Source organism: Cryptotermes secundus, unplaced genomic scaffold, assembly GCF_002891405.2.
Source record: "Cryptotermes secundus unplaced genomic scaffold, Csec_1.0 scaffold297, whole genome shotgun sequence".
In the NCBI taxonomy this organism is placed as follows: domain Eukaryota; kingdom Metazoa; phylum Arthropoda; class Insecta; order Blattodea; family Kalotermitidae; genus Cryptotermes; species Cryptotermes secundus.
Genome location: NW_019721762.1, coordinates 311,371 through 329,039, shown reverse-complemented (window position 1 = coordinate 329,039; position 17,669 = coordinate 311,371). Strand labels below are relative to the sequence as shown.

Genomic DNA, 17,669 nt, shown 5'->3' with positions numbered 1-17,669 from the left:
TAAACCTAGCTTGAATCAGCTAGTCAACAAAATCCCCCCACCCTCCTCTCTGTGGTCATGGTGAAAGAAATTTAGTTCTCTTTTTGATGCTCAAAATGTTTCCAAATTCTAGTCTTGAACTGAAGAAGCCATTCTTGCACATGCCTACTAAATATGTACCAGGTTTCTATATCAAAAATTTACAATATATTAACACTCTGAAGTATGCTATGTGAAAGCCCATTATAATACAACTGAAAAAACTGCCAGATATACTGAGAGATAAGTCATGTTCCACAAAAAGTAAATAACCTCTAAGATTCTATTACTCATTTAATATCATCAATGACAGAAATGTAAACAGAGGTTCTAAAACATTATCTTCTAAGGGCTCCTACTTCCTCTGGACAGCATTTACTGAGAACTCAGTCACCCTCAGGTTTTTGGAAGTTTCAGAACTTACAGAAAGTAAAATGTGCGCATCCGAAGTCCTGCTGAATAAAGGGAACAAGAGATGCTTCAACATGACAACCACTGACTACAGTCAGAGGGACAGCATTCTAAATGGAATAAACTGTATTAAGTTTCTGTTCTTCAATTTCATCCCCAAAAAATCAATCACAAAACAACTTCAGAAGACTTCAAAAGACAGTATTTTAGTACAAAACTACGTAATAGGGCTGTCCATACACTGAAAAATCCACTGTGATGCATGAATGCAAAACATGTCCCTGACTGAAAAGGATACTCAAAAATATTTTTAAATTCCATTATCACTAAGGTAAAAGGTAAAGCTATCCCTGTAACAGGCCATGGAGGCCCACAGGGTTGAGATACGTTGAGGCTCCCACATTTTCTAGACAATTGGCTCACAAATGGCGGTATGGTTAACAGCCTTATGTGCTAGCTACCCTTAACCCCAAGGAAGATTCTGTACTCAGTTCTGTTAGAAACTGAGTAAACCCCAGGGCCATAGTGCAGCTGGAAGGGTATTGTCAATTGAAAAATCCAGTGACCTCATTGGGTATCCAACCTGTGACCTTCCACCTTGTAAGATAGTGGCTCAAGCAACTGCACTACTGCATGCCCTTTCCATTATCACTATATGTACTCCATTCCTACATGACCATTTTCACATTGTAAAGGAAATATCACATAATTGTGCTTTCCTTGTTTTAACATAAGAGAACTGTGCAAATGATTGCAGGTAATTATGCAGTAAGTGTGGAAACATATGCCAGTACAGTATTAAAGTTCTGAACATCTGATAAATGAATGTCTTGCATGAGGTGTTTAGCTATACATTACAGTACAGTTCTATAGTGACATAATTATTGGTACAATATTATACAGATTTTGTGTGCTCCGTCTGCAGCCTTCATGGTACATGTCATCAGTCTCAGTAACACTTGCATTATTTAGGGCTTTCACTAGATGACTATATGTCTGTGCAAATACTGTATCATTAAACATTGAAACTTTAAGGGTATCGGGTTATAATACGAAGTCTAGGTCAATAAATGTACTGTGAAATCATTTACAGACTCCTGCACATCACTGAACTGCTCAGACAGAAAAGTCACATGCTCCTCCAATCAAACAGGGCAGTGGAGATTTTGACTGCTGGCAAAACCAACAAACCTACAGCCTAAGTGGACTGCAAACAGAACTTTCTCATGAAGAAAGCAGTCTTCTGGGATGTGGCGCCATGCAGATATTGTGTTAACCGACGTTTCGGAGGAACATATCGCCTCCATCTTCAGGGCAGAAGATGGAAGCGATACGTTCCTCCAAAACGTCGGTTAACACAATATCTACATGGCGCCATATCCCAGAATACTCTTTCTTCATAGTCACTGCTGTGAAAACCTCAGATCTTACACAGAACTTTACCATATTAACAAAAGATGATGGATATGCTATCTACTCTTTCAGTACATAATGCATAACCTCAATTTACAATAGCTGTTCACTGATTTGATGCAGTGAAAGAGGGACTGAATGAAACTGATGCTACACTGGAACTTTCTTCTGACAATAATGGAGAAAATATTCAGCATTTGCTGTTATCTGAGAAAAACTTATTTCTCAAGTGTTCAGGCTTTAAGATTTGTAATTCTGCTGAGAGAATGAAGGACAGATCATGGGAGTTGTATCTGACTCTTCTGCCTCAGCATTTGAACGATCTGCATAAGATACTAAAATAATCTCACTGTTCACTTAGAATTATTGATGTGGAAATAAATTCCAAAGTGTGCTAAGCCAGGTTTGGTTCAGTATATATATATATATATATATAATTTTCACAACAGGAAATATTAAGACTAGTTGGCTTGGGCAAGAGCTATACTTATGCAGTAAAATTATATGTGTGACACTCATAGAAAATTAAATAAAAGTAAAAAGTATTTCAGGCAAATGTTGACTGGTGTACAATTTCATTTCAAAATGGTTCAAAACAAAAATTTTAAACTGCATAATGAGTTATACAGTAATGTTCAGTATCTGTTACATATTTCAGAACTTTATCTTCATGTAAAACAGTATCTTGTAAGAAATCAGAAAAAAAGTTTCTTCATTAGTAATTATTATTGCATATAACATGTTGACTGGAAATGATCAATTTGAAATGTAGATGGCAGAACACTTAAATACATCTGATACAGAATCCAACCAATTTCAGACATGATTTTCTATCAGTTTGCATGGCTGCCCAGTGGTAGGTCAAGAGAGCAAGCAAAGATACCTAATTCAGACTGTTCTTTCTCTATGTATTTTGATATCCTTCCGTGAGACCTTACTCAAACTGAATACCATCAGTGATACACTGGAAAGAAAACTGGTGTAAAATGAAACAGAGTCTACTCAAAATATATGAAACTGCTGCCAATTAGGCTGGGGATTCCAGCTACTTCATGTATGGCCGCATGGCCGAATGTGCCAAAATATATATTCTGGTCAGATATGGCTTTAGTTGTAGAGGGAAAATACACATAAACCGAAGGGTGCAAAAACACAATTGGATCACCTGGCCAAGACTAGAAACGCAGATGCCTAAACTAATGCATTATCTTCTCTGGCTTGTTTCAGTTTATTTACTGAACTACTATAATACTGCCAAACTTTCAGTAATGATAAAAGTGATCAAATTCATTAAAACAACAATAATAAATACTCTCCAAAATTTTTTCTTAGCTTGAAGCAAAGGTTGCTACAAGAATACTCACTGCTGTAGGGTTATTTTACAAATAGAAATGCACATCTTAAAAAAGGAAAAAGAGAAGCAAGTTCATTAATATATCACTTATAGCAAGAAGCCAACATTAAGTTAGGCCTTGTTCTGTCGTTACTTTAATTGTTTGTGCTATTTGTTGAACACTGTCATGAGGAAACAGTCTTCTTGTTTCAGAGTGTTGTTCTCTCAGGTGTTATGTCTCTATGTCAAGTTTCATGACTTACTGCACATAAAAAATAAATAACTGAAGATTTTATAACCTCCTCCCTTTCATGTTGTACTGCTTCCTTAAATAACACTAATAGTACATAACCCATGCAGTTGAAACAACATTCTTAAATTACCTAAGAATCAATTAACCATTCACTTACTTAGCACATGTAAAATTCTAAAACATCACCAAAATTGTTCCAAAATATCATGCCTAATGCTTCCATGAACACTATTTTCCACTGAATGCCATAGATGGGTTATTTTCACTACTGCTTTGTATTAGATTGGCTTGGGTTTGAATCTCATCTCTGATACTAGCTATCCTGATTTCAGGTTTTCGTTGTTTTCCTCACTCCCACAGACAAGTGCTAGTATAATGCCTTGAAATAGGCCACTATTGCTTACTCCCACATTCTTTTCAACTGAATGTTCTCTATCATCTTACCATTTCAAGCTATATAATCTACGCAGCTGAAAAGAATTACTTAATAACCCAAGAATCGATCAATGAACACTATTTTTCAAATGGCAACTGATCAATAAACAAAGTAATGTTCCAGGAGGAGCAAAGGAAAGAGAAATATGCAACTGTGGTCACCGAGAGAACATCCATCTGCAGCAGGAACCTGGCAACACTGTCATCTGAGTCTCCACACAGAAGCATAATATTGCTCCTTCCATGGAACTGTCAATGAGATTCAACTTTGTTCTATGCCTCCTGCACCCTTCTCAGACTGATGAAGGGGTACTGATTCTGCTGATTTCACCCCAGAACTAGATGATGAACCACTTATGGAATTGGTAGGACTGCCTTGGGTGTCACAGTTGTCCGATGATTTGTCTGCAGGAATTCAGAATCACTCATGTCAGAAAGTAGTGAATATAAAACAAACATCAATATGCTTCCTGTCTCCACACTTTCTACTTCATGGCATACAGGTAAGTAAGGTGGGTGGATGACTGAGCTATAGGTAAGTAGAAAGTCGGGTAAATAATTAAAATGTAGGTACACAGGTATCTAGGTATTTATCTGTCAGTGTGAGTGACTGGGTGCTATTTGCTCATTGACTCCTGTACATTTAAAATTTTTACTTTTAGTTATCACACAGTGTGGCCGAACCTTACAACGCTCCACCTTGCCTTATCAGTGCTTGGGGAAATAATTTATTAATCAAAATTAATTGTTGGGTGCCGATGAGAAATATTCTCATAAATTTAGAGGAGGGAAGGTAAAGCTATCCCTGTAACTAGCTGTGGAGGCAAATATGGTTGTGAGACATCTAGGCTCCCATATTTTCTATACAGTCGGTCACAGATGGTGGTGAGGTTGTAACCTTTATGCGCCAGCTGCCATTTATCCCCAGGGAGATTCCTGGTACAATTCAGTAATCTGTTTCTGCAAGTCCAGATATAGGACAGAAAGTTGCAATTTACCGTAATATATATGTAGAAAATGTAGACAACGGGTGCAGTCTCATGGACATGTAAGATAGCCATCATCACAGTAAACTGTGCTCAACAATGATTACTTGCTGTAACAATTACTGATCTCTAAATGTAGATTAAAATGAATAAGTAAACAACGTAGAACTATTCTACCACTGTAGGATTTTTAGTTATCATGGTATTAGTTATGAATAGTTCTATCTCTTGAGATACAATGCCATGTAGTCTGTTGAAAGTCAGTTGATGTTATGGAAGAACATATTACTCCATCTTCTGGTTCAAGCAAGAAACCTGCAGGAAGCAGATAGCAATGTCAGCTGACTTTCAACAGCCTACACAGGGTTTTATCCCAGAAGATAGACCTCTTTATTGCACAGTTTGCTATTTGAAAATTAACAAGTACAAACAATAACAATTCCTGGTGATTTAAATAAAAATGTTCTGTGAAAACAAATGTCTCATAAGTATTTCTGTAAATGATCACTTAACCTATAACCTGAAATGTACCAAAGACAAACCCACAAGAATAACAAAATCTTCAAAAACACTAATCTGTTACATACCAATGAAAGAATTATACTTAAATAATAGATACAAACTTTAAATCTGCTCAACACAATTCATAACATTAATTAAAACCTTTCAACAGTAGCAAACGTGAGGGCCACAAGATCATTTAATTCGGTCTGCCAAAATAGTTATATATATGTAAGTGAATTGCACAAAAATACATACGAAAATTTGACGACTTTCATCCCACATGAATTAAGTAATTCTTACATAGACAGTCAAATGTAGAAAAATTATAGATTAAAATATACAAGATAATGAATGTGTAAGTCCTGAAACATTTAACCACAAACATGATTTAAAATAATTTTAGAATTATATTTAATTCTATTCCTTTATTACTGGTAGTGGTACATGCTACCTCCATCTTCGGTTAACTTCTTTGAGACTGAACCAAAAACCTCATATAAAATGATCAAATTAGAGTTACTTAATTCAGAAAGTTTCATGTGGTCAGCAGTATGAATGCTTCTGAACTTTTTTTTTATTTGTTTCATTCTGGTCCGTCACACTAACAATTACAAAGGCAAAAACAATACCTATTTAAGTTTTATCACTTGAGGATTTATCTCCCTTACATGTTTCGATCCTTACAGATCATCCTCAGAGGGTATCAATACTTTCGGAAACTACTATTACAATAGATGTTAATTGTATGGATACACATATGATGTCTAAAATGCACAATATACGCAATGTTCACCCTTCCACATTCACAGCGGCCTTCTTGGTGTTAAAACTTTTTAAATTCTGTTTTGTTTGTTTTAGAAACTTTCAAGATCAAGCTTAAAATTTATGAACCATACAGGTTCGCGTCAAATCTCCTATTGTTATTCGTGGAGGTGGCTGGTCCTGTGCCACCTGTTTATCTTGCGAAAGGAGATTCTTAGTATTTCCGTGTTTATGCGTGGCCTGCTGTGTTGTTTACACTGTTACAATAGGAGATTTGATGTGAACCTGTATGGTTCATAAATTTTAAGCTTGATCTTGAAAGTTTTTAAAACTAAAAAAAAAAAAAATTAAAAGTTTTAACACCAAGAAGGCCACCGTGAATGTGGAAGGTTGAACACTGCGTATATTGTGCATTTTAGACATCATATGTGTATCCATACAATTAACATCTATTGTAATAGTAGTTTCCAAAAGTAATGATACCCTCTGAGGATGATCCGTAAGGGCAGAAACATGTAAGGGAGATAAATCCTCAAGTGATAAAACTTAGTCGCATTAGACAGTATTATTTTTGCTTCTGAACAGTTCTTCTTGCACTGCACTCTAATTCTAATTGTATGTACACAGATCCATATATCTTATGAAACCTTAAAGCCTTTCAAGTGTTGGTTATTTGTTTATAGTTTTAAGGCCTCCTATACCTTCTTACACTTCTATATAACCTGAGTACATAATACTGTAATGAGTGTGAGAAAGAAAGTGAATGACAGAATGAATGAATAAATGGCAGAGCTAATAAACAGGTATCAGAGAATGAAAAACAAATCCATAAACTAATTTAAACTATCCAGCTTCATATCCTGAAGCACATGGTTTCAATCTTGGTTGAGACTGGGGCTGTTCTCTTACATCCATTCTGACTTGCTATTCATAGCATCCTTGTATTTTTCTTCTGATTCTATATAACCGGTATGCTTTCAAAACACACATATATTGACTAAAATAACACTATTAGAGTATTATGAATTAAAATGTAATAATTTACATGGCATGAACTATTTAATGTAATACACACCATTAGTTGATAGTTTCTCAAGACATTCTGGGAGACTGCTTGTGCTCGTGGCAGCATGCTCACCTCTGATGTCAGCTAGTGCATTTCGACGGCCTGTCCGGCCTGTTGAGAGGAATGCCTCCACTGGGTCTTTACTTGAGTCCGGGGACTGCTCTGTCATCACGGCCAGCATTTTTGTCACTGCAAGAGTAACTGCATGTATTGTGTCCACATGTGCGACTTTTACATCATGTTCTAAATTAAATTAAATATAACTGGGAACTGACTCCATTAGTTCTTAAAGAAAGAATATGTATAACAGTCTACTGTATCTGTTTCAGGTAAAAGGTAAAGTTGTTCCTACACTTAAGTGATTAAGAACTAGGCCATGAAGATGTATGGGGGAGTGGAAATATAGCTCCACCATTCTTGACCTCAGCATTAGATGGAGGTGAGCAGCCAGCTTCACATTCTGGCCAATTTACTCCCACGTAAAGAGCCCCCAGTAGCCATTGGATAGGAGGTTGGGTGAGGTCCAGAACCAGTCTGGACACTGTGAAGGAGAGAAAAATCTCTTGCCCCTACCAGGAATCAAACCCTGGCCATCCAGCCCATAGCCTGTTACTATACCAACTAAACTATCCCAGCTCTTTATTATATCTGTTTATTACACTAAATTATAAAAACTACCATACCTCCAACTTCATGATTTTGTTACTGTTCCTAGTTAGAAACAGCAGCAGATGGCATCATTTAGTGCACATGCCACCTTGAATAATGTAAGAATTTTTAGGTGTTAGGCCTGGTATTTGTAATTTCTCATAGATGATTCTTTAAATGTTGTAATAATTGTTGATTCATTACACCAGTATTATGTTAGACATTTTTCATTGTCCGAGGTATATTTGTGACATATTTTCATAATTTTCTGCCCTTGTATTTATGTAACCGGTTGTCATTATTGACATTATTTATTGTTTTTCCTTTTAATAGGGGTTATGGTATGATCAAACTCAGGGCCTCCTCAGCAGCAGGCTAGTATGCCAGCCAGTGGTAACCTGGAAATGTTTTAACTATTCTTACACTACACATGTGGTTACTTCCTGAGTGGCTACACAGTCTAAGGCATGAACACTCACTTGAACACAGGGATCGTGGCTTCAAATCCCACTCAAGGCATGAATGTCTGTGTGCATTTATTCTATGTTTGTGTTGTTCTGTGTGTAGGTAACGGCCTTGCAACAGACTGATCCGGCATCCAAGGAGTTCTACCAACTTTGTATATGATTAAGAAACTGAAAAAACGGCTAAGGTTGAAGAAAGGACTGTAGAGCCATAGACACACTGTTACTTCCTGTCTCATAGTAGAGATAGCAATACACACTTCACATCAAGGCATGAGTGGTTGGAAGTGCATTCCGTTATTCTGAAATATATCAACTCCTTCAGTTTTCTACTGATGCTGTTTTCTTTTCTGGCAATTTGGCGTCTCTAAGTGGTCTAATCCTCATTAACTGCAGATAAAAATTTGCTGTAAACAGAGTTAGTCAGCAATAAAAATATTCAAAAGAATACTGGCGTAAATTATGTTTATTTCTACATCATTGCTCATGTATGTTGAAAAATGGTTCAAATAGAAGTAACATCACTATTTGGGGGGGGGGGGTTGATTTCTATTATACATGTGTTGCGTTAACCTGGGATAAAAATCAAATTTGCCCACCAACTTTTAATACAGCCCGTCCACTTCCCCTCCACATTTCACAAAAGAAGAGCCGAAATATGTAGATGGAGTATTATTTATTCATTTCCTCAACTTTGTGCAATGGACATAATTATATCTGTGAGAACCAAAACTACATGTTCAGTGGATAGGGCAAGAATAGGAACTGGAAAATAAAATTATCTTATAAATATGCAAACCAGACTTACATGTAAGGCATAATTAACAACAAACATAAAAATAAAACAGTAGTTGAACCATAGTCGAAAACATGTTGTGGAATGTAAGCAAAATTAATGTTTCTACATCTTCACATCTGCAGGAATAACTGATAAAATAAAATGATAGTTATGTCAACTATACCTCAACATATACTCTGAAGTTTTAAGAAAAATTAACGTTTATGCATTCAACAGATTTGAATCAATATAATGAAAAGTGAAAACTGACCATGCAGAAGATAAATATGATGATTACAATAAAGATTCTTTTAATTTTCCACTGTTCTGGATTGAATGTCTAGTAATAAATATGCAAATAACATTCTGCAAAAGATTTGTTTCAAACCAAACAATCAGCAGTACCACCATGTACTACTATTATTTTGGGAAAAAAATCTGACAATGTGCTTCACAGGACATGCACTACATCACTGTTAGTAATACCTTAATGTTATGTAATGCAAATATAATCCATCAATAAAATTACAAAATGCTATGTATGAGGGTTGGAACTTTAATAGTGGCAACACTGCTGTAAAGACGCCATGCAACGGAACCAAATAATGTCGCTTATACCACACGTTAGTTACATACCTACCTTACCTCAGAGCAAATGGACTCTCCCTTCCCACATCACGCGTATGCGCAGTGACGAGAAGAACAGAGCCTCGTGTTAGCTGGCGGTCTAATGTAGTGTTGTCACGATATTTTCGAAACAGGAACAACAGAGTTGGATAAAGATTGAATGTGCCAGAGGCCGTACAGCGCGACAGTGTCATCAAGGTCTTCTAGAGGCTTGCGGCGAATCTGCATTGCCTTACAGAACAGTAGCAGGGTGGGTAAATGCCTTCAATTGGGGACGTCAAAATGTGGCATACATGCATCGGCCAGGTCGTCCTAGTGTCAGTGAAGAAGTGGTGTATGCTCTTTCCACGTTACTGGAGAGTGATCGACACCATACGATTCGTGAGCTGGCCCGAGAGACAGGATTAACGCATACGACTGTGCTTCACATTCTAAAGGAACGCCTGGGCATGAGAAAAATTGCATCACAATGGGTTCCGCATTATTTACAGAAATGCAGAAATGGCTATGATACGACACTGCTCATAACCACTTGGAGCGCTATGAGCGCGAAGGAGAGGCTTTCTTACGCCATATCATTACGCTGGATGAGACATGGGCCAAATAGTAGGAGACACAAATGAAACGCCAATCAAACGAATGGAGTCATTACAGGTCACCACGAAAATCAAAAGTTAGTCAGAACCCCAGCAATGTGAAAGTTACGGTGATTCTCATGTACGACTGTGATGGTGTTATCCTAACGCATACCGTTCCCCGACAGCAGACCGTCAATGCACAGTATTACTGTTCATTTTTGTAACACAACCTGTGACCAGCTTTGAGAAAGGTGCAGCGACACTTTCTGCAGAACCCACCCATCATTTTGCAGGACAATGCTTGGCCGTATGCAGCACAAGCTGTGGCTGATTTGTTCGATCGATGGGTCTGGGAAGTACCATCCACCATACTCCCCGGACTTAAGCCCTTGTGACTTCGACTTGATTCCTAAGATGAAGGAGCCACTTCGTGGTATTCGCTTCAGAACTGTTCCAGAGATTCTTCAGGCAGTAGACCGCTCCATTCGAATTATCAACGCAACAGGCGCTGTTAAAGGTATCCTACAACTTCCACATCGCTGGCAACGGGTTGTACACAATGCTGGTGACTACAATAAAGGACAGTAAAACTTCAAAACATACATCTATTTTGTATCAGTTGTAAATAAATAGTTGCCACTATTAAAGTTCCAACCCTCGTATTAAAAGAAAACAAAGAACTATTGAGATAATACCTTGAGGCTAATTGAAAGGTCTGGGATTTTAGATTTTCTGAAAAGGGGTAGTCTTCATGCATTATGTATATCTAAATGAATGAAAAAAGAATTTTGCATAACATATAGTGTAAGGAGGATGTCTTTAGAGATCACACTGAGAGTAATGATTTTAAGTTTGTAATTTCAGTATTTCCAACGTGGCACCTGAAGTTTCAGGAAGAAGTGACTTTTAAATCTGTGCATAAGTAAGACAGAAAGTAACATAAATTTGGTATCTGTTTTTAATTTTTATACATATATTTTTTTTATTGCTAGTGGGGTGGGACTAAGTCCCTTGTACTGCGGCCAATTCTGGCCTACTGTACCAGCCCCAGATGATAGGTGAGGGTGACTGTGGAGCAATTGGTGGAATGAAGATTGGCAGGGGAAACCGAAGTACTCGGAGAAAACCTGCCCCAGCGCCACTTTGTCCACCATAAATCCCACTTGACCAGACCCGGGATCGAACCCGGGCCGCCAAGGTGGGAAGCCAGCGACTAACCGCTTGAGCTACGGTGCGGCCTTTTATACATGTAAGGAGTTCAGACGTCCTTGATGTCTGAATGCAGTTTTGTTAGTTATCGCACATGTTAAGACAACATAGCTGTCCTTACTATGACAAAAACTCTACAAGGTCAAAAATATATATCAGAATATTGGGACTCAGCATGAGCAGTTTCAGTTTTATATTATAAACCACTACTTAATCTGTTCTCTCAGTAAATACAATTTCTGAATAAATTCGGTCTGCTACTATTCTATGCTCTATAACACTATACATACTCTCACCTACATTGTAAAATAAAACATTTGATATCCGCTACCATATGTGCATAAAGCTTAGGTATTTTCTCACTCCTCGCCAGTTGGGAAAAGTTCAAGGGAACACCAAAGGAGGCTCCACTTGACAGCTCCATTATAAGAGCTGCTTACGGGGGAGCCACACAGAGCAAATAACCAAAGAGAACACATATAAAAGCACAACCCAACAATGGTGTTCACATCAACGGGCAATGAGATTAAATCGCTATTCAGAAATGGTGCATAATGTTTCCAGAGACACAGCTGTATTTACCATTTGGTCTCACTGCTATATCCAATGAGGGAAGTATGCTACATCATTAACAAATCTGTTTTCAGTTCCATTGAAGCAATAACAAAATGGCTTGAAAATCAATCAAATCATCTTGTATCGCCACAGTAATGCAATGATTGCACAAGATGCTGCAACATGTTGACCAATTTGATGAGTCATATAAAAGAATGCATAAAATGAAATGAAATGAAATGTACTGTGACATGAGGGCTCAAAGCCAGAATTAAGGAGCCAGCTGAGACAGGTGTTGCTATGGATAGGTCCTGTAAATGTTATGTGACAGCTGGTTACCACAGTGACTAAAGCAATGCAACAATAAAAAACTGTGGGAAGAGGTGTTTTCCATGCGGTCCACTGTGAAGCTACATAACTGGACTGAGAAAGGAGGTCCTTGACCCTGATTAGAAGGACATGGGCAGAGCAGTACAGTCTTGAGTCGGCAGTTAGGGTGTGAATTTCTTGAGACACAAGGGCGTGAGGAATAGCCCTTGTTAGAAGACTGTAACCAGGTAAAGGCTAGTGGGGGCTGTAACAAGCTGAGAAGGTTATTGTGGGTCACAGTGATCAGTTTAGCACTACAGTTGTTGTTGTTGTTGTTATTGTTGTTATTGTTATTGGAGAGGGTGGGTTTCCCCATGCACTTAGACCAGATACTGGTCCATTGTGCATCCCCCTGTGATATTCTACCAGTACTGGTGCGTGCCATCAGTCCCGACTCAGCCAGCGAGTTCGGCCTCTACTGGCTCAGCGGTATCTCGATGCTTCCCCCATCTACCAGCGGCAGCATTACAGTTACTTGCAATTCTGAGTCCTAAGTGTGCAATAAATCGGATTACCCATACAAACACCATCTATAGTCAGTGAACACATGAAAATATGAATAAATAAATAAAACACATTGATATTTAATTAGTAACCTTTAAGATCTGCTAGAACAATGTATGTTATACTGTGTACACCTAGTGTTCTTATAATTTGTTGTGATCTAGGTGTCTCTTGTTTATGATTTGCTGGAATGCAGACATGTCAATTCCATTGGAAGTCTGAGTCTCAGCTTATGCACAATATTTTGGGTAATATTTAAGGAAGGACAAGAATTTTTCGTAGATCTCTAATCACGAATTAAATGAGTGTGTCCAACAGTATCATCTGAACAAAATCTGTTCATAGAAAGCACAGCTGATACCAAGTGATGCACTGACATGGCCTCTCTACATTCTACTGTTACACACAGTAAGAACCTGCCAACTTCAGCATTTAATGGAGAGAATAATATATAGTCAGAACACTCAGAATTATTATTAGTGTAAAAAAATTCTGAAAAAAGTATAACAGCTTTAATTGTGTAAACTGGTCAGCGTGATATGATTTTAATATTATACTTCCGCCAATCATTTGAACAAATTAGCTTATTTTATTTAGTGTACAGCTTTCATAACTGAAGATGGCTATGAAGGATGTTTTCACTGACATTACAAGCATTGCATTCATGTGATTAGAATATTTTAAATAATAAAAGTTTTAAGTACATATGACAGTACTACCAGGTTACTATACTGACTAATACTGCTATATTATGACAGAGAATTTGTTAAACTATCCATNTATTATTACACTAAAATTTCTCCAAGTGCATCATTGAGTATAACTGAAGTTTTAATTTAACACTGTTAAAATAATCAGAATGAGAAAATAGAAAAATATAAACTGCTGTATATTAGATTCTAATGGGTTCTGACGATGATGTACAACACAATCACTGGATTTTTGGAGTCTGTCCACCATCTGGTATTCCAGAAAATAGAAAACAAAACGTTTTGGAACTGGACCTGTTTCCGAAACGTTGAGTTTTCTAGTTTCCAGAATACCAGACGATAGACAAAGTCCAAAAGCCCAGTGATACTGCATATTAGTTTCCTACATCAGGCACTGATTACATTTACAGTCCTTCATTTCATTTATAAGGCTGAACTTATGTTAATATACAGTGAGTTCTTAGGTAAAATTTTATAGACGAGCATATGAAGCTCATGTAGGAAAATCATGGATGGTTCAAATGTAAAACTGACACGTTTACATACACCACAATGCCCTACAGGGATATTTTAACTAGCAGACACGTAAACCTATGCAACCAAAACAATCAATTAAAGGGAACAAATGGAAATAAACTACAACATTGCACATTTGCATAAAATGGAGACTCAGTGTACAAGTAAGATGCAGGAGAGTTTCACTCCAACTAAAAGCCTAGTGAAGCAGTGTTTTCTGTGAACAAGAAATTTCTGGCACTGTACCAATGCGGAGTAATACTATGATAATTGCCAATTAGTGTGGAATTAAAACTGAATGTAATATAAATCATGTTGAAAGTTGCTGTTATTGTAGAATAAATTTATAGATCTGGTACGTGGAGAATCAGTGTCCATGTAGGTTTGATAAAATGCTCAGGGCCTCTGATACTTGTTCTTTTTCAGAACTCACTGCTGTGTTTTACCGGCTATGGATGACAGGGTTCACACAGAATATATTTTTTGTTGTTCTTAAATATGTACTGCAGTAAATTTTTCACTGAAAGGATGAAGTGAGAGCGAGGACAACTTTTCACTTCCATTGATACGCCAATGGAATGGTGCTGAGCTGCAGAAATAACTTAATCTTTATTTTATGTCCTTCCAGCGCGCAACTTCATTTTTAACATACTTTTTGGTGCACAGACCTAATTAGATGAATATGTGCAGCAAGAAATATAAAAAAAAAAAATTAATACATCAGATCCACTCATGTAAGATTTGAGGCTTTCACGGCGGTGACTATGAAGAAAGCAGTCTTCTGGGATTTGGCGCCGTGTATATGTGGTGTTAACCAACGTTTTGGACAGTCTGCTTTTACTGATTCTCACGGTCTCTTCGCTTGCAGATTTCTTATATTTTTTCTTCTACCCTGAAGATGGAGGCGATACGTTCCTCCGAAACGTCGGTTAACACCACATACACACGGTGCCAAATCACAGAAGACTGCTTTCTTCAGATCCACTCATATTTGGAACCAACAAAAGACATTCTGAAGGCAGCACTGGTTAAAGTCTAATTTTAGGAGAACAACATAACTGAAGGCACACTAGTGTTCAATAAACACATTATTAAATAAATCATAACCCAGTTGATGAGGTACGCTGAAGACAGTCTCATGTATTAATCATTCTTGTACTAAAATTATAAATTCACCTGTCAATAGTACTTTCATTTGTAAGCTCCCCTTTCCGTCTGAGGACTGATCCTCCATCTTTCGTCTACAAAGTGTTTTTCTCAAACAAGAAGTTCACAAAGCAAGAAAACACTCACTACCTTCCCTCCTTTAACACATTCAGGGCATATTTCCTACATTAATAGCACATTCCTCACTTCCTCCTTTGGCCCATTCAGGGCACTCTGCCACTCCCTCTTCCATCATGTTCTGGGCATATTCCCCACTTCATTCCTTCAGCACACTTATGATGCAATACCTACATTCCCCCTTCCAGCAAAATCAGAGTATACTCAACATCCTTTCTCCTTCAGCACATTCAGGGCATATTCCTCACCATTTCTCCTTTGGCACATTCTGGGTATGATTTCTTTATAAGTCTGTTATCAGGTAATGCCGTCAGTATCAGTATTATGTAGTGCCAATGATAGGGTGATAATGAATATGGAGCAGCAGGTGAAATGAGAACTGGCAAAGAAAAACAAGGTACTTGGAGGAAACCACTTTATCCACCACAAATCCTACTTCAGAGTATGATGAGTCATTTATCAACAAACACTTAATTAGTCTGCCTTACTTTGGAGCATCCTGTCTGCAAATTCTGGCAAAAATTACATGCAAGCGTCATATATTAGAAACGGCATAAGCATCCCCTTGTGCCACCACTCTACATTATACAGTAACAAACTTCTAATATAAGTTAACTGTTTCGTGCGAGCAAACCCATGCAAATTATCTTTAAGATCTTAAAAGAATCTGCCTTGTGAAAGGATGGGGAAGTCATTGGGTAGAAACTGGCAAACTGGTTACGGGAGAATGGATTATGATAGTAAATACCATACATCCATCATGAGGTGTAACTGTTTAAGATATAAATTGTGAACTAAATTCAGTCCACTTCTTAACATTTTATATGTCATTTTTACTACTCCACCTGTTGATTTCACTCTGTATAACATCTAATGTTGAACTGTTTTCCTTACATAAAAAACATTGTATTATCAGAACAGTGATTTGAACCTGGACATGGCCCAAATTTCTCTTCAAGGAGATCCATAGCTTCTTAGCATTGCTTATATACCTGCTGTCTTTTGAACAGTTGTATCAACATGGTAAGTATTATAATCACCAGACAGTAAGCACAATAGAAAGATTTTCTCATTTCTGTTTGAACACTACATGACAATACTGAGAAACAATGTACTAAATTAAAGCTCCTAATAAATTATAGGCACTGTGATTCTAGTGGACTGACCAAAATATGAAAAAGAGGAAACATTACATTACAGTACAGTAGAAAAGACCAACTGATGAAAACTTTCGCTTCATACTTTACATATGTCAGATGTCCAAAACACATACATGTGCAGGAATATTAAATTTTAAAAGACTCTTAAAACTATAATAAAAAATCGATTTCACTCATTAATGCTGATTTTTTATTAATGCAGCAATTGAAGCTCAATGGCAGGTTTACAGTTTCATTGCTGGTAAAATAATTTATGATTTAAAGGAAACCTATTCCAAAAACAAATGTCATTCATTCACCGTCTCACATGCAACGCGTCCTGTTAAAACTTACTTAAAAGTTTCTTAAAACACATAATGTGTCTATAAAAACTTATTAAAAATTTCTGTACATTGCACTACATGTTTCAACTGACATTGGTCATTATCACGTGTTTAAAAATCGTTTGTTAGAGCCAATGTGCTTCGGTTACATGGTTCTAATATTTGATGCATAATCCCATTCACGTGCTTGTGTATCTGCCCAGCACCTTGGAGTAAGTACATAAACAAGTAATCATCCAGAATATTAACACACATTATATACAAAAAATACTAACATAATATAATTAATACATGTTACAGATACTTACTTGAGCACACAGATGGGACTATGCATAACATATCAGAACAACAAAACGGAAGCACAGCAGTTTTTACCAACACCCATTTAAACACCTGACGATGGCCAGTGCCAGTCGAAACATGTAGTGCAATATACAGAAACTTTCAAATATGTTTTAACAGACACACTGTGTTATTTAAGAAAACTTGTAAATAATTTTAATAAGATGCATTGCACATAAGATGGTGAATCAGTGACATTTGTTAAATAATAAATGATGTGCAGCAGGATGCTACAGTATGATACTACTCCAACAATGTGACTTATCACAATATCTAAATCATATGCATCTGAATCCTTTTACTTCTCTTGTAGAGAACAGACAACATGGAGTTGTAAATTTTTTAAAAAAATTATACGTTTCAGAAGCTTCAACTGAATTGTAACATGAAATGTATGGTCACTGAAGGAAAGCCTGCAGGA

The 17,669-nt window shown here is 37.1% G+C and overlaps 1 protein-coding gene across 4 annotated transcripts in view; it reads right to left on the bottom strand.

Moving 5' to 3' along the window:
• Nucleotides 1–3,874: 3,874 nt before the first annotated feature.
• Nucleotides 3,875–17,669, bottom strand: part of LOC111875642 — a 70,660-nt gene continuing 56,865 nt past the window's right edge. For 3 of the 4 annotated variants that reach the window (XR_002844763.2, XM_023872039.2, XM_033750159.1), the window contains 2 exons: nt 7,191–7,370; nt 3,875–4,268 (listed from right to left, as the gene is read on the bottom strand). Coding sequence is in view for 3 of the 4 variants with exons in the window: in XM_023872039.2 (XP_023727807.1) it covers nt 4,126–4,268; nt 7,191–7,370 (323 nt within the window). In the remaining variant the exon portion in view is untranslated. The remainder of the gene's footprint in view (nt 4,269–7,190; nt 7,371–17,669) is intronic. The other variant, XM_033750160.1, reaches the window with a different exon arrangement.